Source organism: Microtus pennsylvanicus, chromosome 3, assembly GCF_037038515.1.
Source record: "Microtus pennsylvanicus isolate mMicPen1 chromosome 3, mMicPen1.hap1, whole genome shotgun sequence".
Lineage (NCBI taxonomy): Eukaryota > Metazoa > Chordata > Mammalia > Rodentia > Cricetidae > Microtus > Microtus pennsylvanicus.
The window spans coordinates 19,593,312-19,620,863 of NC_134581.1; the positions used below are offsets into that span (position 1 = coordinate 19,593,312).

Sequence of the window (27,552 nt, forward strand, 5' to 3'; positions counted from 1 at the left end):
AACAATTGAGATGCAGGTCTACAACATGAATTATTAACATATCTCCTATTGTTGTAGGACGCCCCCGTGGCACACTTGAAGTGACTAGACGGACATAAAGAACACCTGGCTTGGGGGCTGGAGAGATGGCTCAGTGGTTGAGAGCATTGCCTGCTCTTCCAGGGGTCCTGAGTTCAGTTCCCAGCAACCACATGGTGGCTCACAGCCATCTGTAGTGAGGTCTGGTGCCCTCTTCTGGCCTGCAGACATACACGCAGACAGAGTGTTGTGTACATAATAAATAAATAAATATTTTTTTTAAAAAAAGAACACCTGGCTCACTTTCATGGCCCTCTCCGTCAGAACCACTTTGTTACCTGGATGCAGAAGCAGTTTCCGTTCTTCCCAAAACAACTGCGATTTTACACTTGGGATTCCCAGCTCCTAAGACCAGGAGAAAAGGAGCAGAGTGAACAAAGAGAGAGCTCTTATGTCACACTTCACTCTGAGGGCTCTACTCTCTGCAAGTTTAGTTCCTGTCAAAAGGGGGGGCAATTATTTGATTCATTAAAATAACACTTCGTCCATGCTGTGCATCATTCAAGAAGAATGAGGCAAGGACAAGATTGGACTCCATCAATGAAAGCTGCTGTGCCAAAATACACAGATGTCAAAGCCGCGTGAAACAGCTGTGATGGCAAAGCAACGTGAAACAGCTGTGATGGCGAGGCCAAAGCGGCCTCGCTCTCATTCACGCCACTTGAGGCATTCGCTCGCAGGAAAGGCTGTAAAATTTTATTAGTTTGATGTAATATCGTCTAGGCTCTGATTCCATCTTCAGGTGGTAGGGTTATTTATAGGCTTACTAAGGGTGAAAATTAGACACCATAAAGTTATTCTACTTTGAATGTAAAATCTTATTTTATCACACTTCAGGCTTGGTGAGAATTCCCCCTTAGGACCTTGCAGAAGCACACTGAAGGGCCAGGGAGAGGATTCAGAGGGTAAGGGGGAAGCCGAGACTGACGATCTGAGTTAACTCAGTTGTCTTCTGACCTCCATGCATGCACACACTCTCGCATGCACACACTCTCACATGCATGCACACACTCTTCTCACATGCATGCACACACTCTCACATGCATGCATGATGGAGGAAGGTCATTGGCTAATAAAGGAACTGCCTTGGCCCATTTTATTGGTTAGAACATAGGTAGGTGGAGTAAACAGAACAGAACGCTGGGAGGAAGAGGAAGTGAGCTCAGACTCCACAGCTCTCCTCTCGGGAGCAGACGCCTCAGAGAGACGCCATGCCCCAGCTCCGACCCAGGATGGACTTAGGCTAGAATCTTCCCGGTAAGACCGGTGCTCACAGATTATTAGAGATGGGTTGATTGGGATATCAGAATTAGCCAGTAAGGGCTAGAGCTAATGGGCCAAGCAGCGATTAAAAGAATACAGTGTCCGTGTAATTATTTCTGGGCATAAGCTAGCAGGCGGCCGGGGTGCTGGGGACGCAGCCCCACCACTCCTATTACTACATAATAACCCCGCTCTACTTCCTGTCTGCTCTGTTTCCGAGCAGGCGGCTGGGGTGTTGGGGATGCAGTCCCGCCGCTCCTATTACTACATATGCACACACTCTTCTCACATGCATGCACACACTCTCACATGCATGCACACACTCTTCTCACATGCATGCACACTCTTCTCACATGCATGCACACACACTCTCACATGCATGCACACACACTCTCACATGCATGCACACACTCACACACACACTTGCATTCATTTGCAAAATAAAAGTAATTCTTTTTTTGTTTGTTTTGTTTTGTTTTGGATTTTCAAGACAGGGTTTCTCTGTGTAACATCTCTGGCTGTCCTGGAACTAGCTCTTTGTAGACCAGGCGGCCCTCGAACTCACAGAGATCCGGCTGCCTCTCTCTGTCTCCCAAGTGCTGGGATTAGAGACGTGCACTACAACCACCTGGCCATAAATGAGATCCTTAATTTAAGAAAGAACACTTTGGAATTCTTTGTACCTGGTCCCTTGAGGAGACTACCAATCAATTGGCTGACTTTCTAATCACACAGTGAAAGAGAACTGTATCAGACTGCTGACCATATCTATCTGACTCTCAGATGATCAAATTCTCTTTCCTAAGAGAGTTCAATGGATTTCAAATCAAATAAACATTTAGTGAGACATGTAAGGAATTACGTCAAATAGTTGAAAAATCCATAAAATTCCAGGAGATGGAGATGTAGCTTGTATATTTAGAAGGGATTTAAAAGGCATATCAACCAACAGAGACTTTCGGGCTTCACTGGGATCCCAGCTCGATGCAGCAAAACAAAGAATATTAGTGGCAGCTATGAAACGATTTGACATTTGCACTCACTGGATCTGCTAGAGCGTTTAGTAGCTCTGGTGTGCTAATGGTATTATGGTCATATTTATGAAGAGCCCTTGTTGAGACACACACGAAAACATCTATGAGAAAAATCATGTGACATCTAGGATTTATTTCAAAATAATCTGGAAAAGGAAGGAATGGGAGTAGAGACAAAGCAAGCCTAGTTGTGAACTGGAAATGATTAAGTCTCAACACTACTCAACACCAGTTCCTAGAGGATTACCATGTGCGGCAGGGTTAGGAAGAAGTGTGCTGCTGCCGTGGGGGGCCTGGGAATAGCAAGCGGAGACTGTCCCCAGAAACAGCTGCTTTTCCTCTTCAGGCTGGAGAGGGCTGGGAGAGGATGCAGAGAAGATGCTAAACGTTCCTGGGAGAAAGATGAAGGCAGAGGGGACAAGGGGAAAGACTTTGGAAGGTGAGGGTGGAGAGAGAAAAAGAGGGGGGGGATTCGAGGCAATCTGCTTTTCACACCATCTGAAGCGCCTCACATTTGGGTCTGTGGCTCTCGAAACGCAGCAGGATAAAGTGGGTACAGCCCGGTAGCTCTTGCCGGTTTTCAATCTAACTGAGGAGACACCAGGGAAACAGGACACTACACCAGAAACGACCCACACACAAAGATTGAGCCGATAGCTTTCCTAAAAACAGTCCAGAAGGATTCAAAATGCAGAACGGTGTCTACCTCCCAACACTGTTGAGATGCCCACTGAGACAAAGATGTCAAAATACAGTGAAGGCAAAACTGTAGAGAAAAGGAAAAAGAGGAAGTGAAGCAGGGTTGGGATGTCGGTGGCCACTGAGAGATGAGAGATTCCAATAGTATCTGGGAGATGGGTGAGGACAAGAACACCAGGAAAATAGAGACAGCAGAGTCCTGCAAAGGGACAGGGAAAGGAGGACATGAAAGTGGCCAAGGACTAAATGGAGCAGCTTGCATTCTCATAAGAATGACAGACTGGAGGACGGAAGTACTGTGCTCACTATAGTTGGTGGCCATGTCAGAGGAGAGGCGGATGGCAACTGACTTCAGGGTGTCAGACCACCAGGAGGCAAAACCGTGATGGGTGAATCTTGGATACATAAGGTCAAAGGCCACAGACTCCAGAATGTCTTTTGCCTTTCCACATGGTATGAATGGGAGCGGGGAGATTCCCACTGCCTGTGATATAGTGTGTTTATCTCACGGAAACATCCTGTTCTACTGGGCATTTTTATTAATACGGATTATTATACAGATGATTTCTTCCTAAGCTGTACTGTCTGATTGATAATAATAATGTTAGTTTATACAGACTATTGATGAAGAAAAATAAATGCAAAGAAAGGGCCTGTGAGTTTGACCTAAGGAGCTGCATAGAGCATGCAGAGCGCAGTTGCAAGTTAACAATTAAGACAAGCAGTTGAGTCTCAGGAGCCAGGCTGGCTCAAATTCCTCTAATCCGAATGCTGGAAGATGACATCACGGGCTTTGCTATGCATTGTTTGCTCAAACAAAGCTCTATAATAACTTCAGGTTAGAGCAGATGTTTTGATAATAGCTTTAGGTAAGAAACCCAAGAAGACAATCTAAAGTTTTAGGAAGGCACATGGTTGAGTGAGGAACTCGTTAAGGTAAGGAAACAAGAGCAGAGTAGCCCAGTTATTACTAGCTGATGGCTCTTTCTTGCTAGGATTGGTTGATGACCAAAGGTGATGATTAATTCTTTGTACCCAGTTCTGCCCTCAATTTCCTCATATAAAAACTATTGATGAGGGGGTATGCACCCTAAAGATTTAAAACCGAGCTGATTGATTGTTTTTTATGTACAAAAGTTTAGGTTTGTGATTCCTTATAAGATTACCTTTCAATATAAATAATAAAGTAATTGGCTCTTTCTTTGTAACTGCAAAACACAGTCCGCCAGTAAAAGACCGACTGAGAAGAATATCTTGCTTGGCACATGATTAATCTGTAACAAGCTGCTTAGGTATGAATGTACAAGGGTTCTTGGGGTAATTTGTTTTTACCTGCAATACATAAAATATTTAATCATGTAAAGGATATGGAAACATGCTATTTTTTACTTGTAGTCACCGTAATCATTCACTTGAAAAACAGAATGTAACCACATTGTAATTTTTATATTACGTGAAAGATTTTGCGGGGGTATATAAGCTGTAAGTGAAAGAATATTATGACAGAGTTAAAATGAGTTAGAAGGAAAACATCAAGAATAAAAGAAGGAATAGAAAATGCAAAAGAAGAATAAAGAAAAGGTTTGAAGGAACGAAGGAAACCATCAAGGGAATGTATGTCTTTTCCATAACCCCTTCAGATTAAAAAGAAAACAAAAACCGAGTCACTTTAAGCCCTGCCCTGCTGGAGGCTGATCCCCCAAGCAGAGAAACCCACATCAGATGGAGAATGAGGGAAAAGTTGGCCACCTTGAATCAAACTGAATGCCACTGCTGTCCCCCAGGGCATGGCACTGCCACCTGGTGCGGTGGGGATGAGCAAGCTGCTAGAGCTGCTCTTGTTTGTTACCATTTCAACTAGCTAATAGGAACTAAAAAAATATTACAAAACTAAGCAGGGTATAGAGCCAAACTGGGTGCGGCACCACATGCCTGCCATCCCAGCACTCTGTGTGGGGAGTGGGGCTGAGGTGGGAGGATCCTGAGTTCCTAACCTGACTGAGTTACTGGTGAGACTCTGTTCAACAACCCCCACCACAAAAAGGAGGAAAGCAAAGCCAAGCCTGCCATCTTATAAACAGATTATAGATTCCGGCTGGGAGAGGGAGGCTGCATGTGGTTTTCATTTTTCCCCTCCCAGTTTTTCTTTAATCTGAACAAAAAACCCACAAACAGTGGAGAGCATCTCCTGTTACAGAGGGCCACTTCCTCGCATGTGATTCTGTGTAATTCCAGAAACCATACATGCACACTCTGCCTAGTGAAACATTTAAATGGATTTTAAAAATACAAACTAGTCTAATTTTATTTGTTTGTTTTTCGAGACAGGTTTTCTCTGTGTAACAGTCCTGGCTATCCTGGAACTAGCTCTGTAGCCTAGGCTGGCCTCAAACAAAAAGAGATCCTCCTGCCTCAGGCTCCTAAGTATTGGGATTAAAGGCTTGTACCACCACTGCCTTTCTGAGGAGTGGATGCGGGGTGATGTACCAAGGAGGTGGGGAGGAGGAAATGGGAAGAGAAACTGTGGTTGGTATGTGAAATAGTAAAAAAATATTTAATAAACAACAACAACAACAAACACCCACAAAATCGCTTTTCTCCATGAAAGGGAAGGCTTGGGGAGAAGGCAGTGAGCATAAAGTGGGCGCCTCCACTCATTCTCAGGCTGGCATCACGTCAAGGGCACACCTCAGCTGTGCCTGAATCATAGCTCCGATGTCTCCACAGTAACAGCCACCAGAACTGTCTGAACACGCAGAGGTGTATACACGTGACCTCTATGGATGACTAGGAAGGGAGGTGTCTTCTAACTAAGTGAAACGGGAAATTTAAATAGTAAAACTGGCAATCATATGTGGAATCGTTTTTCCACCCTGCTGGGCATTTGCAACATAATCTTATTACTAAACCCAATTGCTTCAAAGAGAGGGAAATGGAAATTATTATACTAAAAAGGAATGTGTGTTTTTCATTAAAAGAAAAAGAAGCAATTGTACGAGCATAAATACGAAAAAACACGAAGTTACTCAAATAAAACACATCGCCATGTTTGTAGCCTGCTGGGTCAGTGCTGGCATGGCACAACAGGGGCTTCAATTCAGCAGAGCACGCTTGCTTTATGTCACCAATGCCCTGGTTTAAACGTTAAATGTCCCCTCGTGTCCCTGTGTTAAAAAAGGACTGTTGCCGGGGAGCACTAACTAATAGGAGGTATTGGAGCCCTGGGATGTGGGGCTTAGACATTAAGTCATGTTGGATATGCCTGGAAAGAGGACCACGGACTCAGTTCTCTCTTCTTCCTTGTTTACCTCATGGCTATGGCTAAGTGCTCTGCTTTGCTATGTCCCCAGGCCACCTCTGCGCCCCTCCCCTTGCCACTGAGCATCTGCTCCAGGGGTCCAGAGCACTAGGGCCATCTGACCATTGACCAGAGTCTCTGCAGCCTTGAGCAGGAACAAACCTTTCTTCCATGTTAATCAGTTCAAGGCCTTAGCTTAGTGACAGACAATTGACCAACAAAACCAACAGGAAAGAGGAGTTTTACTGTTTCTGGGCAATCTCTTTCATTGTGGACCTTAGCTACAATTCCTTCTTGGGAAATATTCATCTGGGAGATTGTCCCCCTTTGATTTGCACAGACTCTGTAATCACCTGAAGTTATGCTTTGTTTTTCAGATTTTAAAAGTTATTTTAAATTGTGTGTGGGGGGGTGCACATGAGTGCAGTGCAGGCACCCACAGATCCCCCTGGATTGTAAGATGCCCAGTGTAGGTGCCGGTAACTGAATTCCAGTCCTGTGTTCTTAACCACCGAGCAGTCTCTCCAGGCCCCATGACGTCATGCTTTCTTTCTTAGAAATTGCAGAGTAAAATTTTTTTAATATAACAACTCACTCTGAACTCCTCAATAATATTTTCCTAGTCAGAGCTAGAACCTAGAGGCCCATAAGCCACAAGGCTAATTCTCCATGCCCCATGCAACACAGCACCTTCTTGGTGAGCACACTGCTGAAGATTGGATCTGGACAGACCGACGTCATTTTCATTACAAGTCCTATAAGAAGCTGACATCGTCAGAAGAACAACCTGGGCCGGAGCTGTGGCTGGGGTGGGGGAAGGGGCAGGCAGAGTGCTAGCCTAGCCTGTGTGAAGTTGAGTTCAACCCACAACACTGCATTAAATAAATGAACAAATAAATAAATACAACAAAACAGGGAGTAGCAGTATGCCCGTAATCATAAAACTTGGGAAGGGAAGCAGAAGGGAGGCTCAGAAGTTCAAGGTCATCCTGAGCTTCATAGTGAGTTGAAGGCCAGCCTGGGCTACAGGAGACTATGTGTCAGTGAAACAAGCAAGCATAATCTCGACCATTCTTGGAACTTGGGCTCACAACCCTCTTTCTTTCCTATTTAGAATGAGAATTTCTAAAACCATGCTTTTCAGAATGAAAATGCTTTAGGCTCTTCCTCATTTAACCCCTCAATAGATCACAGATCGATTAAAAAAAAAACTTCAAAACATTAGGTAAACAATTCTTTAATTTTTATCTTTTCCATTAACACATGGAAAATAATTCAGATTCTTTTTTGAATAATTCAGATTCTAAAACAGAAAACATCTAATTTGGCTCTTCTGCTGACGGTTAAATAGAGGAAGACAGGGAATACACAATTGATAAAACTTGCAATGTTTTGCAATTAACCTGGCTGATTCAGAAGAACGAGATCCAAATCCTCATAAATATATCAAGCTCCCCGAGCTCCAGGCAGAACTTGGCAGAGGTAGCAGCTGGAACGCCCTTCTAGAAAAGAGAATCCCCTCTTTTCTGTGTTTTAGTTACTGAACAGGATACAGAATGTCAGAAGTGAGACAGGCCAGAGGAAAGGCAGAGTCCAGAGAACACGCCAGCATATCTGGGGTCACAGGCCTTGTGAACGAAAACAGATGCCCAAGATAAGGATGTTTGTTCTCAGCGCAGCAGACTGTATTGCGAGACGGTTCAACTGCCAGCATCCAGTCAGACTATGAATTCTATCCCTTGACGTTTGCTTAGGAGCTTAACTTCAGAGGCTCCCAGTTCACATGTTTATCAATCAAAGATCAGTTTCCCACAGAAGGAAAAATGGCAACTAGAATTATCATGACCACTGTGTATGCGGCTAGAAAGTGACATAAACTCATGGTACCACACAGAGCATAGCCAGCCACCCAGGAGGTCTCGAGGTTATATCTTCTACCAATGGACTTGCTCGAGTGAAAACGCTTATACTTAATCTGGCTTCAGCTCTAATAGTAATGGTTCAAATTAGGATGAAGACATTGTGAGATAAGGCCCTTCTTATAATAAAATTCCCTCTTGGGAAAGCTTATCGTCCAAGGCCATGATTGAGGGGGAAATTATCCAACGTGTTTTCTCAGAGCTCACGCCATTTCTAAAGGGCAATCAGCCCTCAGCACATGTTAAGCCAGCCTTGGAAAGACTGATGCTTGCTAAGTATTAAATGCTGCTGGAAACAGATCAAAATGAATTCCAAATAGACTAGGGTTGAAGCTTTCAAAACATTTAAAGAATCAACCCACAAACAACAGTGAAAAATAATATTCATAGATCTTTGGGTTGGAATTTTAAAATCTAAAATATAAATGAGGCTAAGTGTGCTGGTGTGTGCCTGTGATCCCAGCACTTAGTTGCTGGAGGTAGTGGATCATGAGTTCAGTTCCATCCTTGGCTACGTACTGAGTTCAAGGAAAGCCTGGGCTACCTAAGACCCTTCCTCAAAATAAAACCAAACCAAAGTAAAACCAAACAAACACAAAAGGCAAACCAAAGTAAAAACAGCCAGGTATGGTGGCACACACCTTTAACCCCAGCACTAGGGAGGCAGAGGCAGGTGAATCTCTGAGTTCAAGGTCAGCCTAGATTAACAGAAGATCAAGTTCCAGGACAGCCAAGGCTACACAGAGAAACTCTTTGTCTCAAAAAACCAAAAACAAAACAACCCCCCCAAAAAACAGAGAAAGATAAAAACAAACAAACAAAATCAACAATCCCACAAAACTATAAGTGAAAGTACAGGATCGAATTATTTGTCAATATAAAGTTATTTTATATGAAGAGATAAAGGTAAATATCAGAAAACTGGAAAAATCTTTCAGCATTTTAAATGAAATATTTAATACCTTCTTAGAGCATTAAAATATCTGAGACCCACTGTAAAGATGAGCAAAGGACAAATTCACAAAAGGAACAGAGAAGAATTAAAAGAGAATTTCCCAGCATTTAATTTTATCAGTCCCCCAAATCAAAGCGGAATAAAGCAACAATGAAATACCATTTTCTTGCTAAATGTCAAAAGTACTATTTACAGCAGCTTTTGACTCGGTATTTCACACGGGGCTGGCCTGGGTGTGGTAGAAAGGAAAGGGTTACTACACCTCGGTCTATTGTGGAGGCTTTGAGGAAAGCCGGCATTTCCACACACTGCTGGTGGAGTAACAAAGTAAAACCATTCCTAAGGAACACAACTGGCAAACCCCACCAAAACTACAGACTCACGCAGTCTCTGGCTCCCCCACCCAATTTCTATCATCTATCTATCCTGTAAATGGATGGCTGTCCCTCTGTGGAATGGCAGGGACACGTGAATATTCACTGCAGTAGTATTGACTGTGAAGAGTGTCCAGTCAATGTACAACAGGACTATGGAAGCTTGCTGTGCTATGTCCACAACACAGGCCTCTAACGGGATATGGGAGCTTTCTACACACCAACATGGGAGCTTTCTACACACCAACATGGGAGCTTTCTACACACCAACATGGGAGCTTTCTACACACCAACATGGGAGCTTTCTACACACCAACATGGGAGTTTTCTACACACCAACATGCAAGGATTCAAGATCACGAATACAAGAAAATCATGCTGACACTCTCTTTGGCATAAAAGACAAGAGGCTAATGTATATATACCTCGTTACAGTCTTCAAAGTTCCTATGATTGAGTTCATTTCATCGCACTATCTACAAAGATATCACTCTGCAGATGTGATTTATAACACTAAAAAATGCAAGATTCCTAAAGAAATAATAAAGCAAATTATGGTAATCATGCAATAAACTATTACTTCTGCTGAAGCTCATTGATAGTGAGCTTAAGCAAAAATGGGACATTAAAAATGGCTATAATACGAATTAAACATGTAATATGGACACTAGAAAAGAAGAGCTAAGGTTGTCTCAGCAACGCTCGGTGCACAGCCCAACACCAGTGGCGTTCTAGGTGACAAGGTAGCATGTAGTTCAGTCAAACACCTATCAGCAGGCAAAGTGGTACCACCAGCAGGAGAGCCAGAAATGGATGCAGACAGACATTTTGGGGAACCCAAAGGCACTGCTATGTTAAGACAGGAGATAAACGAGAATTATAAAGATTCTGAGAAGAAATGCGAAGAGAGGCTAAAGGGGGAATAAACCAACAGAATATGCATCAAGTGCTCTGAAAGTCGCCCTCGTGGGCAACGCTTTGCTCTGTCCTCAGTTCATGTGACTACCAGTTCTTCCTTCCTTCTTTATTAATGTATTTAATTTATTTATCTGCTGTTTGGTTTGAGTCAGGCTTTGCCGTATAGCCTAGGTTGGTTTTGAACCCGTGATCCTCTCGTCCCAGCATCCAGAGAGCTGGGATTACATGCCTGAGACACCACACCCAGATGCCTTTCATATTTTATCAAATTTCCCGTTACCACCAATCCTAGCTGTATCTGGAGAAATGAAAGCACGGCATAGCCAAGGGTCTATTAACCATGACTCAAATGAGGCGGAGCCCAGGGCACCATGCCATAAGTACCAGCTCAGTCCTGGCACCCTTTATGTCCTGAGGACTTATGCTTGAAAAAATGATTTTTTTAAATTCAAAAGCTATACAGATTATTATAAACTTACAACTGGTTCACAAGATAAGAACCCAATTCATAAGAAAATATGTAGTTTCTTAGGGTAGGATAAACAAGAAGAAGGAGGGGATATATTCTCTCATACATAAAGCAATATTAGGGTTACATAACAGGTAACATCGTGGAATACCAGCAATGTGTCAGAGATAACATGGTAAAATGGGAAAGTCTAACATTGCATATGTGAAGAAAGAACTTTAATCCTGGTATCAAACTACCTCTAAGGAGGATGTTGCATAAGCTGACTGATACATTGATCCATATGTTTATTATCTGACAGGCTGGCGTCATGACTAAGATAACAACATAAATGCTGGAGAAACACAATGGACAGGACAGCTGTGGAAGACAGGAACTATCACACAGTCCCAAGAGTGGGCCGTGAGGTCGATGAGAGCATCCTCGTCAGCTTTAACTGTCACTTGGAGTCATATGAGAAGGAACTCATTGAAAGATTTCCAAGATCAGCTTAAAACAAGCAGGTGGGCATTTCTCTGGGAGATTGTCTTGGTTGCTAATGGATACAGGAAGGTCTGGCCCACGATGGCAGCACTATTCCCTGGTCAGACGGTCCTGGACTGTAGAAGAAAGGGAGCTAAGGACGAGGGCGTGAGCCTTGTAGATACTGAGAGAAGGCACATGTAGACGGATTGGAGAGACAGTACAGAGACCTCCTTAGAATCGTGCCCGATAACAGCCAGGAGAGAGACACGGCAGGCGAAGGAGTGAGCAGTTTGGGATGAGGTGAGGAGCGTGAAGGGCTGGAAAAGGCAAACCCGAGGGGCATCGTAAGCCACTGCTAACTGTGTGGAGGGCTGGATGCCTACTTTCTCTATCCCTGGTATACAGAAGGACAAGATTAGAGAAAACGGAAGAGAGGCCAGGTACACTAGGCCAGGCAGGGGAGCAAGAAAGGCAGCGTCCTCTTGAAGGAGGTGAGAGATTGGAAGAATGACCAGCTGTGGGAAAGAACACTTTAAAAGATCAGGTATGTACATTTTACAAAGCGAACGGGTTGTGTGACGCCATCTTTATCCAAGTCTATTGTGTATTTGACCACACTCCCCATTTTCCTTTACTCTTTTCCCCCTTTCCCTTCCTCTTTCCAATTAGCCCCCCTTTGACTTTTAGCATTCATAAATAAGAGACTATATATATATATATAATATTGCTTGAAATGATCATAATTGTATCCAGTTCCCTAAAAATGACACTTTTGTTCTTCATGGCAGCACTGAAGTCCACTGTACATATCTATATACCTATCATATATTTTTCTTCCACCCTCTTCCCCTCCCTCACCCTCCCTCTCTCTTTTTAGTCAAAGCTCATATAGCCCAGGCCAGTCTGGTCTCAGGCTCATGAGATGGGATTACAGATGTAAGTCAGGATACCTTGCTTACATGGGACTGAGAACCGAGGCAGGGCTTTCTGCCATGCTCGGCTTGTACCTACCAGCTGAGCTACATTCCCGTGTACACTGTCTTTACCTATTCATTGATATGCTTCTATCTCCCCAGTAAAACAGTACTAGTTGGGCCTGAGGAGATGGCTCAGCAGTTGGGAACACTAGCTGCTCTTCTAGAGGTCCAGGGTTCAATTCCCAGCACCCACATGGCAGCTCACAATTGTAACTCCAGTTCCAGCAGACCTGACTGCAGGAATGTGGTGCACAGACATACAGGCAGGCAAACCCACCCACAAACATTAACAAAGAGAACAAAGGGTGCTAGCACCTGCTCAGAAGCGCTGATTACGTGCCTCTGCTAGTGACTTCTCATTCAGTAGCTTTACTTTGGTTCTTAAGACTGGCTATGGTTGAATGCTTACACCATGGAAAGTGGCAAATGGCACGAATTAGTGGTAAGCTGGTTTTGCTGCATGCAAATGATGCTTTCTCAAAGAGAGGTAGCAGGGTAGGAGGTCTACCTTGACCCCAAGACATATCCTGGGAGAAATAAGGCTGAAGGCAGATACACATGAGTCTCTTTTTGCACGAATCAACGCGGAAGCTGTAACACTGAGAGGACAAAAAGGGCCTGGGTCTAAAATAAGTTCTGCAGGTGGGTTCTTGGGCTGGCTGTGCAGGAGAAAACGAGGCAATGCTATGCAAATGTGAAGTGAGCGGAGGTCAAACAGGGCAGGAGGACAATTCTACAGGCTTCGATTCTTGTCGGCAGCCCGGGAAAACAGCCTCTCCACACAGAGGTTTTCTGAAGGCTTGTATTTGGCCCTTGATGAAAGGTTCTAAGAAAAACAAGAGAAAGCCACCACGAGAGTTACACTTTGAACCCTGGAGAGAACACCACAGTGAGCCTACTGCAGAAGTAGACAAAGCACGCACTCCAGCTGAAGGGAAACAGTAAGTTCTGCTGGGACTGCCTGGAACTTAATCTTACTTAATTTGGGTTTCAAAAGGATAACTTTCTGGGTTTAAATCATTTCAGTTACCTCTGTTAGACAAAGTAACTTTCTCAAGTGTTTCTGTAGCTTTCCCCAGCAGCGCCTGTGGCCTCGAGGTGCGGCTCTCAGTGTCCCCCTCTTGGCTGAGCAGGAGCTGGCGAGCTACAGGCACTTTCTTCTTCCCCTCAGTTGAGTGGGACCCGACAATCCTGCAGTTCGGGAGCCAAACTGGAATTCCTTCCGTCTGTATCCAGACATTTAAGAATTTGGCTGGACTCCACAGGAAGGCTTTACAGAGTACTTAATCAAGTGCTCCAGAGGTTAAATTTCAGGAAAGCCCTCTTGGATCCGAGATAAAGGCGGGGTGTAAAAAGAAAAAACAAGAGTCCTGTGAGTCAGAGGTCCTTCGCTCTCCTCACTCAAGACTGCAGACTCCCAGCTCAAACAGGTTGGTTCCTTCTTTCTTTTTCTCCTTTTGACCTAAATATGCATTTAAAAAAATTTTTTAAGCCCAAAGATTTTGCATTTTTATTTTAGTGAGGGATGGGGGCTTGGTGCATGAGAGTTTAAACATTTACATGGGCCAAAAAAAAAAAAGCTATTTAAGAACATCTCTACACTTTAACCTTTAAGTGAAAATATGAATATATCAAGAAGAATAAATTATTTTCAATACCATTGCTGGTTTGTCAGGGAGCTAATAGAGTTTACCAGATCATTTCTTCCTTCTCTTTATAATAAATATTTTTTTGTTTTGAAAATAATTTAAAAAACAGTTGAAAGTCTTCCTATATATCTACAGAAGGGTAATTTTTGCAAATAATCTCTATTCCTATTCTGATTTTCTTATACTGCTGGAAAAGTCATACTTTCAAATATTCACCCTATATTTTATTTGGTTCTGTTGTTCTTTGTCATCAAGTTTTAGATTTCTGTGATAACAGAGAGGAAAGAACCAAGTCATATTGTGTTAATAATTAATGCAGAAACTGTGGAGGCTATAGGAGGCTGCCAGTGCAGCTTCTGCACCGCCTTTACAACAAAGTAGCCACTGCAGACTGTTGCTGCTTGCTTTCTGCATGATAAAGAAAACCCCTCAACAGCACCTGCCTCAGGGAACACCTTCCCTAAGGGGGACCTTTACATTATTCATCCAAAGAGGAGTTAGCAAGTTAAAGACCTCTTTAGAAACTTCACGTTCTTTCCTGTACTGCTTTGAAAATGCTGTTTTCACGAGTGATTCTGTAAGACCTGGGATTCTTTGAAGGACAAAAATGGCCAATCAAGATAGAGAAGCTAAGAAAGAAAAGGCAATAAAAACAATGAAAGTCATTGTAATATTCATAGTAATATTTGTAAATTCAGTGCAAGCTTTTCTTGATACCCTGCAGTGCTATTGGCCAGCGCGTGATTCCTGAGTTTGAGACAGGAGACCCCTAACACATCCGACATCCATTCCGTATGTTTTGTTGTGTTGTGTCAGGACCTGACAGCTATTTAGTGAGCAGCTAGCATGTGCCTGGTATGTAATAAATGCTTCACTCACAACCAGAAATCAAACTGCTCAGACTGCAGAGAACTTAGAGTGGGAAATACATTTTCTCCACAGGATGGAGTCACATCCTTGGTCGAGGGTGAATCTTCTGGGGAGGAAAACACAAGCTAACTTACTCTTATAGGGAAGGCAGAAAATAGTGCTGGGTAAAGGGCAGGCGGGAACGATGGTGATTCGCATAAGAGCAGCCTGTGTCTGCCAACAGCTGGCAATGGAGCACACTCCTGTCTACTGTGTGGGGACAGGGAGGAGGAGAGGAGGCAGGAGGGAGCCTTGGAGTCCACTCTGTGGATCCTGTGTTGTCTCTTTCTCAGAAAGGGAGGTGCTTCCAGGTGCAGAGCTAGATGAGGGGGCATTAGACTGGCAAGTCAGAGGTACAATACCGACAGGCAGTAAGAATGGTTTTCACAGGAAGGTTGGTGAGAAAGATGAAGAACAGTCAGATTCCAGCTAAGACGATAGTGCAGTGTGTGTGTGTGTGTGTGTGTGTGTGTGTGTGTGTGTGTGTGTATGCATGTGCATGCGTGCACGTACACAATCAGAAGGGCCACAGTGGGCAGATGGCACAAGTCTAAAGACCGCAAGGGCAGGAAGATCTGAGACCCATTTGCAAGGTAAAATCTGAACATGCAAACTAGGTGTGGTGGCTCACACCTATAATCCCAGTACTGGGGAGGTTGAGGCAGGAGGATTGCTAACTTGGGCTACAGAGTGAGATTCTGTCTCAGGGGAAAGAAATCAAAAAAAGCAAGCAAACAAGAATGAACAAGCTTAAAGACTAACTGGAAACAAGGGGATCTAGGTAAGCAAGAAGTCCAGGACAGTGCCAATTTTCAGCTTCAGAGGACCGGGGACACAAGAGGAACCAGGGGACATGAAAGGGACCAGGGGACACAAGTAGTTACAGGCGTGGGAGGCAAGCTGACCAAATGAGGTTTTCCTGTAGAAAAGTCAACATTAATGCTCTACAAATGCCAAGTTAATTTATTTAAATTTATAGTCACAGTAGAATAAAAATTAAAACATTCCTTTTTTCAAGCAAGACAACTTAACTTATTTTAATTTATTATAGCTAACTCCACAAGACAAGTTATTTGTAAAAATTATAACATTTCTTCTGTTCTTTGATGAAATTTTCTATCATAAAAACCAGACTGAGTCTGGTGTATAAGAACTAGTTCCAAGACAGCTAGGACTTTAAAGCAGAGAAACCCTAACTCAAAAAACAAAAAACAAAGAAAACCAGACTGGGTAGACGGCCCTGTGGTTAAAATGCTTGCTGTCCAAGCGTGCGGACTCGAGTCTGGGTCCCTAACACATATGAAAATGAGGCGTGGGCTTGCAGCCCGCCTACAGTTCCAGCATTCAGAAGATAGAGGAAGGATGTGTGGACCAAGCTGACTATCAGAACAGCTCTGCTGGTCAGCTCTGGGTCTAACCTCTGCCTCAAGAAGTAGGTAGAGAGTAATCTAATGACTCCTAATGCCAACTCCAACCTGTAGATACATGCACGTCCATGTGCCCTGACACCCACCCACATGCACGCAGACCACACATACAAACACATACAAAAAAAAATCCCACAAAACTAAACAACTTATATTTACTTAAAAGTCTTCAACTTTATCTAGGATTTAGTAATAACTAAGGGAATCCCTTAGGATATTGTCTGTTGGCCATGGACAAATGCCAGTTCCTGCACACAGACGTGTAAGAACAAAGGATGGGGGAACTGATCCAGGCTCACACACGTGATAGCCACAAGCTATTCTCTAGAGAAAACACAAACCAGATGCTGGGTAAAGCTGCTTCCTTTTAAGCAATGCTCAAGTGAGTGCCTTGTGTTCTTCCTGCCATCCAGCTCGGTGCCATGGCTCTCGAGCAGGGCCAGCCAACAGAATACTACTACGAGGGAAACGAACTGAATGACACGTACGATTACAGCCAGTATGAAACGATCTGCATAAAAGAAGAGGTCAGGCAGTTTGCAAAAGTCTTCCTCCCTGCCTTCTTTGCAATAGCCTTTGTCATCGGACTGGCAGGGAATTCCACAGTTGTGGCAATTTACGCCTATTACAAGAAACAGAGGACTAAGACAGATGTGTACATCCTGAATCTGGCTGTGGCAGACTTGTTGCTTCTGGTGACGCTGCCCTTCTGGGCAGTTAACGCCGTCCATGGGTGGATTCTAGGGAAAATGATGTGCAAAGTAACTTCGGCCCTGTACACGGTAAACTTTGTCTCTGGGATGCAGTTCCTGGCTTGTATCAGCATTGACAGATACTGGGCAATCACTAAGGCTCCCAGCCAATCAGGAGCGGGGAGACCCTGCTGGATCATATGTGGCTGTGTGTGGGTGGCTGCTACCTTGCTGAGTATACCCCAGCTGGTTTTTTATACCGTGAATCACAATGCCAGGTGCACGCCCATCTTCCCCCACCACCTGGGAACATCCCTGAAGGCATCCATTCAGATGCTGGAAATCTGCATCGGCTTTGTGGTTCCCTTTCTTATCATGGGGGTGTGCTATGCCATCACTGCAAGGACGCTCGTCAAGATGCCGAATATTAAAAAGTCTCGCCCCCTCAAGGTTCTGCTCACGGTGGTTGTAGTTTTCATTGTCACCCAGCTGCCTTACAACATTGTCAAGTTCTGCCAAGCCATAGATGCCATCTACTTGCTGATCACCAACTGTGATATGAGCAAGCGCATGGATGTCGCCATCCAGGTCACAGAGAGCATCGCACTCTTCCACAGTTGCCTCAACCCTGTCCTGTATGTCTTCATGGGGGCCTCCTTCAAAAACTATATCATGAAAGTGGCCAAGAAATATGGATCCTGGAGAAGACAGAGACAGAACGCAGAGGAAATTCCTTTTGATTCCGAGGCTCCTACAGATCCAACCAGTTCTTTTACCATTTAAATATAAAATGCTCTCTGCTTTTTGCTTGGACACACACACACACACACACACACACACACACACACACACGTGAGCTTTCTTACTCAAATAAAATATTTGTGTTACACTGAGACTCAAATGTCCAACACTAGACTGTTGTTGCAATGCAGAACAAAAAAGGAGCAAAGGGTGAGGGTTGGCGAAGACAGACACCAGAAAGTAAACAACAAATGGTCAGAACCTGGAAATTAAAGTTACTACAGGAAAACAGCATGGCGGGAAGGAGAAAAACGCTGTACTCTAAAGAGGAAGCCTTTATGGCAATGGGGTGTTTTCATCTTGACTATAGTGGTGGCTACTCAAATCTAGATGTTGCCACATAGGAATTTCAACTGCCTACTTTTGATAGCAACTGTAATTATGAAATATAAAACATTGGCTAATGAGCATCCAAGACCATCTCATGTGATAAGTCACTGTGTAAGGGTTATCCAGGAACATCCTGTGTGATAAGTCACTGTGTAAGGGTTATCTGGGACCATCCTGTGTGATAAGTCATGGGTAAGGGTTATCCGGGACCATCCCGTGTGATAAGTCACTAGGTAAAGAGCCCCCAAGACCATCCTGTACTATTTTGTAACTTCCTTTGAGTAGACAGCAACTTTATTTTTTATTTATTTTCTTTTTTTTTTTTTTTTGGTTTTTCGAGACAGGGTTTCTCTGTGGCTTTAGAGCCTGTCCTGGAACTAGCTCTGTAGACCAGGCTGGTCTCAAAATCACAGAGATCCACCTGCCTCTGCCTCCCAAGTGCTGGGATTAAAGGCGTGCGCCACCATCGCCCGGCTAGACAGCAACTTTAAATAAAAAGTTAAAAAATCCCATCATGCTCTGAATCAGGTGATCTAAAACCAATTAATAAAGAAACATATGTTGAGGAAATTATAAGTATTTGTAATTATTTAAGTTTTAATAAGAATATTTTTCTGCAAAATTCCAATATTTAAATAATTGCAACAAACTTACTCTAATTTTTTTGTTTCATAATTTATAAGCGATTTTATAAAATATAAAATGACAATTATCCCAACCTTTAAAAGAAGGCCAAACCCATAAACTTTCCTGAGATGTTCACACATTCTGGAAAGTGCCTATAAATGCAATTTGGTTTGATGATGTCACCAAGGAAAATTATCCAAATACATTCTGGGTTCATTATGCACATTCTAGAAGCAAGCCTTAAAAATCATAATTATCTAGAGTCTAATTTTATAAGTTCCTAAAGAATTTCCCCATGTATTTTGGCCTATTACTAAGAACTGATGAGCAAATATACTATCCTATATATAAAGATTAATTTTCATTTAACCATGCATATTTTAGGCAATAAAATCAATACATTTACTATATTTCGTTACCGACACTTACGAATGAACCCCAAACACATGCTCAGCCTGTGTTCTAGCGACACTGAACTATACCCCAGACTCCACAACTTATCAAATTACCTTTTCTCTTGGTACTGTTTCTAAGTCTGATAGCGTTTCAGAGGCTGATTTAAAGCTGTGACCACAAAGCAGTGACCGGCAATCGTGGCATTGCTCTGGCAAAGGGGTAGCAGAACCACGGAGAACACTCACCGCTGCTCCACCACTTCTTGCCGTTCACTATATAGCCATCTCCATCTCGCTGGATGCTACACTCAATGTTCGTGGCATCACTTGATGAGACATTGGGCTCTAGAAAGGAAGAACAGCTTGATCAACAGGCAGGCGGAAATCAGTCTTTAGCCAGAGAGGCTTGGGCGAGAGAAGGCAAGCTCGTCAAGGACAGAGGCACCTTGGGTTTTTATTGTACCCCTTTCTACTCGGTCCTTTCTTAATGACACACTGTAAGCATTCGATAAATATGACTTGGAAGACAGAGGGATGAAGAGTAGGATTAGACTGACAACTGTGTCCTTGGAGGCTTTGCTGATGTCTGCGTCCATATACAACTCACTCAGCATTTTCCCAGTCACCCAAACCAGATAATACTGCCTTTGACTTTCCCCAGTGGGAATCTGCTTTAACTGAGGGCAGGCTGGGTTTCTCTAATCCCACCAACAACTTCCACTTGTGCCTTGAAGGTGCTACTGGGAATGTATCTGCCAGTGACATCCAGATCTTCTCCACACTCAGGTCTCCAGAACGCTCTCTGTGCAACACCTGTAAATATCCTTAAATTCTCTTTACTGCATGGCATATAGGGACCAATCAGCTTTGACTTTGCTCCTGTATTGTCCTTGTTTTTATTTTGTATGTTTATACGTGTATGTGTGCTCACACGCTGGAACATGTGTCTATATGGAGACCAGACAACTTCGGTTGTCATTCCTCCTCTGCTCTCTCATTGGCTTGGCCTGGTATGATCCTGATACTCGGTGGTGACTGGTGAGCCTGGCTGGCCAGGGGGCCGCAGGGATCTTCCTGTAACCAACCCCAGTGCTGTGCTTACACTTGTCTAAGATTAGATGTGACATCTGTGAGGATCCTGGGAATGGAACTCGGGTCCACATGCTTGTGTGGCAAACACTTTACAGACTGAGCCGTGTCCCGGCCCCTTTTCTGCTCTCTTCACTGAGTCCTTGGGAGGCTTCACAGATTCTTTTTCAAGCTCCAGAAGCTGGTTTCGGAGAAGGGATGGAGAGCTTACTTTGTGGCCTGAGGCTGGTGCTGTGGAAACTCTGTCATCACACCATTCTGCAGGCGGTCAATAAACACCTCTTGATGAACCAAGTAGAAAGAACTTTTATTATTATATAAACAGTTATATATGTGTGTATAATACTTGTATATTATATAAAAAATAATCAAATCTAGTGGATGGTGGAGGTGCATGTTTTTAACCCCAGGGCTCAAGAGGAAGAGGCAGATGGATCTCGGAGTTTGAACCAACCTAGTCTACAAAGTGAGTTCCAGACAGCCAGGGATATACAGAGAAATCCTGTCTTGAAAAATCAAAACTAAAATAAATAAATAAATAAATAAATAAGTTGGTCATGAGTGAAAGGTCAATATGAACTTCACATTATGATCAAATCAAATTGAACTTAATTCTAAACTCAAGTTGAGATGTGATTTCTGTCTTTAAAGGAAGTTAAATTCCCATTTCCAACATACAAATGTAGCAACACCATCGTCATCATCGTGTCCCTACTCCGTGCTTTCAGCGACATTCCCATCGGTTTACGTTCTGGCTTTCTAGGATTATGGAATAGCTGAGTAGCTTGTAGTCATATAAATATCTCAAGGATGAATATTCTCGGGCAGCAGTTGTAGAAACAGCACAATTTAGAAGCCATCACCCTGCTGCTGATGCTGAAGCAGACTACCAGAATGCATCTGGAACCACCCCAAAGGATAGGGGCATCTATCTTGAGCATTCAAGGATGCCAGCATTTCAAACCAGGCTCCAAACAAACACATTCAGGCCGTGGGCAAAGTTGGCTACACCCCACACTGTTCAGGTGGTTCACCCACGATAACCCCAGGATGACGATGACAGGAGACAGGGCTGGGACTTGCTCTCACCTGTCATACAGAATGCAGAGGTGATATCTCCACGAAGAAGGGGCTCCAGCCACTGCTGCTTCTGCTGCTCACTGCCATACAGGTGCAATACCTCCATGTTGCCTGTGTCTACATGTGAAGAAAGTGTTACTTGACATTTAAAACTACCAGTATTAAATCCACATTTATGAAGATAATACAAATGATGCTTTTTTCTTTCTTTTTTTTCAAGACAGGGTTTTATTGTGTAACCCTGGCTATCTAGAACTTGCTCTACAGACCAGGCTGGACTCAAATTTATACAGATCCTCCTGCCTCTGCCTCCCAAGTGCTGGGATTAAAGGCGTGCGCTACCACCCAGCTCAGACTATATCTTTTGAAGTAAAATTTTGGTTGATGAAAATATTCGGAAACGTACATTAAATTGAACATGTAATGAGGGCATGCTGTACCATACAAATCTATGGCACTCAGCTCTTTAGTTCTTTAACTTTTTCTGACTCTTGGGTGCTTGCCCAGTTCCCTCCACAGTTTTAAGGAGGTCTGACTCAGTTAGGACTGAAGTGGCTGTTCCTGGTTTAAACTCTGCCTGCTGTGCTTTATGCTATGTCAGGAGTGACTTCCACGGTCCTGGAGAGGAGCCTCCAGCTCCCATGCTGCTCCCCAGGCACACAAGCTGGCTTGGGCCAGGCCTTGTGAAAGTCCACTGGTGTGGGTAAGGAAACTGCTCACGAGCTACGGTCTCCATAAGAACCTCCACTTACCCACTCTGAAAGACCTCCTTGCTCTTAGCTACAGCAATTTCAGTTCACCTTTCATAGCTTGTTTCTGTTGTTGATTCAGTTTGTTCCTGAGACAGGTTTTTTTTCTGGGTAGTCCTGGCTGTCATCAAACCCCTACTTCTGTCTTGTGAATGCTGGGATTACAGGTGTGCCCTAAGACAGATCTTAATTTGTGCACCCCATTCCTTTGTGAACAACAGAAGCCCTGCCTTGTAAAGAAGCAGAAACCCTCACGGATCCACTCCAGTCCTGAGGGGTGCTGTCTAGCCCACCCCACACCCCAGCTTCTGCAGCTGGAAAAGCACACTGTTTATTGTGAGCAAAAGTTCGAGATGCTTTTCTCTGATTTCCATGCCTGTAATATCTCCTGAATTCTGCTTGAATCCTTTTGAGATTTTAAGGAAGATTTGCAGTGTCGACCTCCTGTGACCTGGAGGACGGCTGCTCAAATGCTGATGAAAACTGACAGCTTGGAATCAAGTCAGGCTAGATTTGTAAGTGCCGGAGAGATGGCTGGGGGTAAGGGCAGAGGACCTGGTTCATTGTAAGTGCCGGAGAGATGGCTCGGGGTAAGGGCAGAGGACCTGGTTCAGTGCCCACCACTCACTTCAGACAGCCCACAACAGCTGGTAACTCCAGCTCCCTGGGATCCTACATCCTCTTCAGGAGACTCGCACACATACATGTTTTTACATCTTAAAACCATCCTTTAAAATATACCTTTGCACTCTGTTCAGATACTAATACTGAACTGAGAGGCACAAAATTCCTAGTAGATCAATACAAACCTAACAAGTGAGGGAGAAAAGAAACCCTTAGTTATAATTAACAGAATGAATTATTTGCTTTGTTTGCGCTTCTGAAATTTGGAGTTGCTTGTTATAGTTCAAACAAAATGAAGAATTAAAACTTTTCAAAATTAAGCTGGGAGCAATGGCATACATCTATAATCCTTGCACTTGTTTGTGGGGGTAGGACAGAGGCAGGAGGATCAAGAGTTCAAGGTCATCCTTGACTACATGAGGACAGTATGGGCTACATGAGACCTTACTTAAAAGAGAAAGAAAGAATCTAAAATTATCATCTTTACTCTGAGAAACTGGCCAGTTTTTTATTTATGGTTTAGGGAAAGGGCTAAAAAATTTCACCCCAGAGGCCCTAAATTATTTTAGTGGCAGGTTTAGAAATTAAAAATAGCTATTTTCAGTATTCTAATATACAACATTATCTGACATTTTGAAGGGAGAAAGCAGAAAGACACACCAGAAGGCTACATGTTTATTAAGCTTTGATAACTGCAGTGTTTTGGAGAGCCTAGGTAGAAATGAATCACTCAGACTGAAGAGTCCTCCCGAAGAATGTCATCGGCACCAGTCACAACGCCCTGTTTGTCTGCCTGGAACACACCCCAGCACACAGCGTGCCAGGCCTTTGCAATAGCTCTACCACAAAAGGGAGACTCGTGGCTTCTTGATTTTCCTTCTTTCTATTTCAGAGAGTTGCTTAGTCATTTCTTAGTCAAAAACTAATCTAAAATGTTCAACAATCTTGTGGTATTATTTAAACAGAAAAACAGAGCCGTGGAACTTCAGTCTTAGGAAATCTTCCTCGAGCGTCTGGTGCCTCCACAAGTGAAATGGAGCAGCCACAGCAGAGCAGCGAGCCAGCTTCCCGCAGCCTAGCGGCGCTATGTGTGACCCACTATTGTGCCACACATCTACTTAACAGAATATGGCTCACACGCTCTAAAAACGTGACGGTGGGAACAGGCAAAAAAAAAAAAAAAAAGCATCTTGTCCTAATGACTTCAGACTCCACTTTACCTGTAGGGTGAACCAAAGTTCAGGTTCCCAAGCCCTAGTGAAACTGGGAACCTTCCAATGACTGACCAAGCTCCTCCTTAAACAATGGAAATTGTTGTGTCCCTTAGTTCTTTAATCATGCTGTTCCTAACAACAGAAAACACAAATGAATCTGACAGGTTGGACTGAAAACTTGCAATGTGTGTGGGCTGACAATGATGGAACACACCAACAAACCCCTAACCTGATTGGTGAAAATTGTAACTGTTCCTTGGCAAAAAAATGTGTGTGATTTTTGTGCTTAAACATTAGCTTCAACTGGCATTCGGGGTCACAGTTCAGTCCTCTGATCTGCAGCCCTGATGGATCAGGCCCCTCCTCATGCCCCCTTTTCTTGTACTGTCCTGCATTAAATCTTGCCTTTCAGTAACCTCTGTGTCTTCTTGGGTTGACTTGGAGCCTCAGATCACAATAACAAGGGGGTTAGAGAGATGGCTCAGAGGTTAAGAACACGGGTAGCTCTTCCCAAGGACCCAGGCTCAATTTCCAGCAATCACTTGTCAGCTTACAACTAACTGTCTGAGACTCCAGTTCCAGGGGATCCAACACCCCCACACAGACATACATGCAGGCAAAACACTAATGCACACAAAATACAAATAAATTTTGAAAAAGAAACCAAATAAAAACAAAAACATAACAATACAGAAGATGCCAGGTCTAGAAAATATCTGAATGCTATGTGTGGTAAGGAAAGCGGGTTTCATGGGTCCTGTGTTTCAACAACACAGAGGGATATTTGTCCTGCCACCTGCAAACCTATGTGTGCAACTATATAAGCTACACATTGATTTGCAAATAAACTATGTCTTATTAGCGAGAGCAGGAAGAAGAGCGTTGAACGTCAGGATTAGCAGTTCAATTCCTGTTCTGTAAAATCACACGGCATGTGCAGTGTGTCCTAACAGCATCGTAGACTCGGGATAAGCTCTTCAGACAGAGGACACGTTTCTCTTACAACAGCCTCTTGACAGGATTACAGTGGAAGACAACAGCGATGTGATAAACTGGTATAGACAGAAGGGAAACCATGCCAGGATAAGCACCATTACCAGAAGCCTAAGAACTATGTTGAATTTCACAGGCAAGTAAGTCAAAGTCTATCAGGGATCCACTTGGTTAGACCTGGACCCTTCTCTCAGAAATGCATCACACTGACACAGCCCTCTGTCTGCTCCACACGGCACTGACCCTCTGTCTGCTCCACACGGCACTGACCCTCTGTCTGCTCCACAGGGCACTAACCCCTCTGGGAGAGCATTAGCACCAACTCACACAATAAAGGCAGCCCGAGGACCCGTGAGCACGGGAACTATAGGATATCCTGCCAGTTAAATTTACAATGTGCTGGCAACGACAGCTGCAAGCCCCTGCAGAAACAAAGCCAGCCTTTTGGGAGAAAGAGCTTTGCAGGACGGAGAGATCGAGGATTAACAAAGAGCCCTGGAATGCCTCTCCCTTCCAACTAGCCATAGAAATACCCAGACCCGGTCAGGAAGTGGGTGTTTATATAACCACTTCTCCTGGTGGCTACTTTCGTCTGCTGGCACTCTTAATGTAATGATACTGATTAAAATGACAGCCACTGAGAAATCCAAATCCACTTTATATTGCATTCAGAGTAGCTGTAAAATTATGGCAAAAATCTGTAAATAAATGACTTTGTATAGGAAAATTTCCTTATAATAAAGATATTTTAAACACTGTTCAAACAATCAGAGAAAAATGCTTGTAGTAACCTGGTGCTTGGCAGTTAAAAACATCTGGAGCGAAAAAACATTTTCCTGTCTCTTCAGCAATCAAGGCATAGTCCAGCTGGCTGAGACCGCTCACAGCTGGCAAGAACAAGTTCCATAGGCCCTCTGCTTTGGCCATTTCCTGTCAAGGGGATGGACAAGTGATCAAAAAATGTCAAATAAAGTAGCTTATTTTTAAATAAATATTTTGTTAATTTTTTTTTGAAATTTAAAAACATTTATGGAGTTATTTCATTGTATTCTATACTATGTTAAATCAAGATGGTACTAACTCATTAAGGCAGCAGTTTTTAAATAATTAAGGAAATGCCTTGCTTTCCAGGATTTCTTAGATTTGGCTCTAAAACTAAATTTGCATACTTTGGTGCTTCTCATTCAATCAGAATGATTACAACCGTCCCCCCTACCCACCCCCTCACCCCCCCCCCCCCCCCCCCCAGCGAGTGTAACTCTGCCAAGCGTGGAATGTGCTGCGGCCCCTTACATGTGCTGCTGGGAAGAACTGAAAACATGGAGTGTCACTTGACAACACTCTGGACAAACATCCTGCTTTGACCCTGTTCCTTGCTAGACAAACTCAGGGCCTTGCATCACACGAGGAGAGCTCTTCCATGAAGATACAGCCCAGCCTTCACATCTCACTGACCTGCTCCGGCTTCATTTCCCTTCAGTGATGGACAGCAAGGAGCGGTATAAAGAGGCTGTCTTCATCAGAACCACAGTCAGGATCCCAAGTAGCTGGTCCTCTTTTCCCTTCCCTTCTCTTTCCTTCCCTCCTCTCCCCTCCCTTGCCTCTCCCCTTCCCTTTCCCTTCCCGCCCCCTCACAAATCCTCGCATGAGCATCTTCTAGCTCATGCTTTCTTGTCTGTCTTACCTTTAGTTTTTCAATCACTGAGGGGTGTCCCCACCTTGCCTCTGCGTTTCCATTTTGAGCATAGTATTCTGCTATTTCCTTAAGACAGTGAAAGGAAAATGATTAGGCCAGGTTAATACGAAATACAACATCATGCGTGACGTGGTGTGTGTGTAGTATTTCAAGACAGGATCATGCTATGTAGCCCAGGCTGAGCCGGAACTCGAAATTCTACATCAGCTGTCTTCTCACTGGGATTACTGGTTCTGGTATCATCACCCTGGTTAGTAATGTTTCTTTTTAATACTAGATGCAGAATAACAAAAATTCCAATTGTTTACTCCTCAAAAAATTATGCTGCCTCAATATTAGACAGTAATAATCTTATACCCAAGATTTAAGTGTTCTGCTTCTAGCAACATGATACACCAATGGGCATAGAAACCCTTCAACTAAACCTGCTGGGTGAAATGTTACCAATTAAAGATCTATCACATAGAGTGCAGTTGTTCTGGAGAGAAAATAAAACAGCTTCACCCTTCAGATGAGCGACAGGACGGGCGCTAAGCCTGCCCTCAGGGCGACAGGATGGGCGCTAAGCCTGCCCTCAGGGCGACAGGATGGGCGCTAAGCCTGCCCTCAGGGCGACAGGACGGGCGCTAAGCCTGCCCTCAGGGCGACAGGATGGGCGCTATGCCTGCCCTCAGGGCGACAGGACGGGCGCTAAGCCTGCCCTCAGGGCGACAGGATGGGCGCTATGCCTGCCCTCAGGGCGACAGGATGGGCGCTATGCCTGCCCTCAGGGCGACAGGATGGGCGCTATGCCTGCCCTCTGGGTGACAGGATGGGCGCTAAGCCTGC

At 43.9% G+C, this 27,552-nt stretch overlaps 2 protein-coding genes across 2 annotated transcripts in view; one reads left to right on the forward strand and one right to left on the reverse strand.

Moving 5' to 3' along the window:
* Positions 1-27,552, reverse strand: part of Acad11 (acyl-CoA dehydrogenase family member 11) — a 74,881-nt gene that overhangs the window by 16,567 nt on the left and 30,762 nt on the right. The window contains exons 10-14 of the mRNA XM_075964816.1: positions 26,713-26,790; positions 25,820-25,958; positions 21,458-21,565; positions 19,526-19,624; positions 357-423 (exon numbers count right to left, since the gene is read on the reverse strand). Coding sequence (XP_075820931.1) covers positions 357-423; positions 19,526-19,624; positions 21,458-21,565; positions 25,820-25,958; positions 26,713-26,790 — 491 coding nt within the window. The remainder of the gene's footprint in view (positions 1-356; positions 424-19,525; positions 19,625-21,457; positions 21,566-25,819; positions 25,959-26,712; positions 26,791-27,552) is intronic.
* Ackr4 (atypical chemokine receptor 4) lies at positions 13,669-18,021 on the forward strand. Its single transcript, XM_075964825.1, has 2 exons — positions 13,669-13,879; positions 16,848-18,021. The coding sequence occupies exon 2, from the start codon at positions 16,857-16,859 to the stop codon at positions 17,907-17,909; it is 1,053 nt and encodes a 350-aa protein (XP_075820940.1). The 5' UTR covers positions 13,669-13,879; positions 16,848-16,856; the 3' UTR covers positions 17,910-18,021.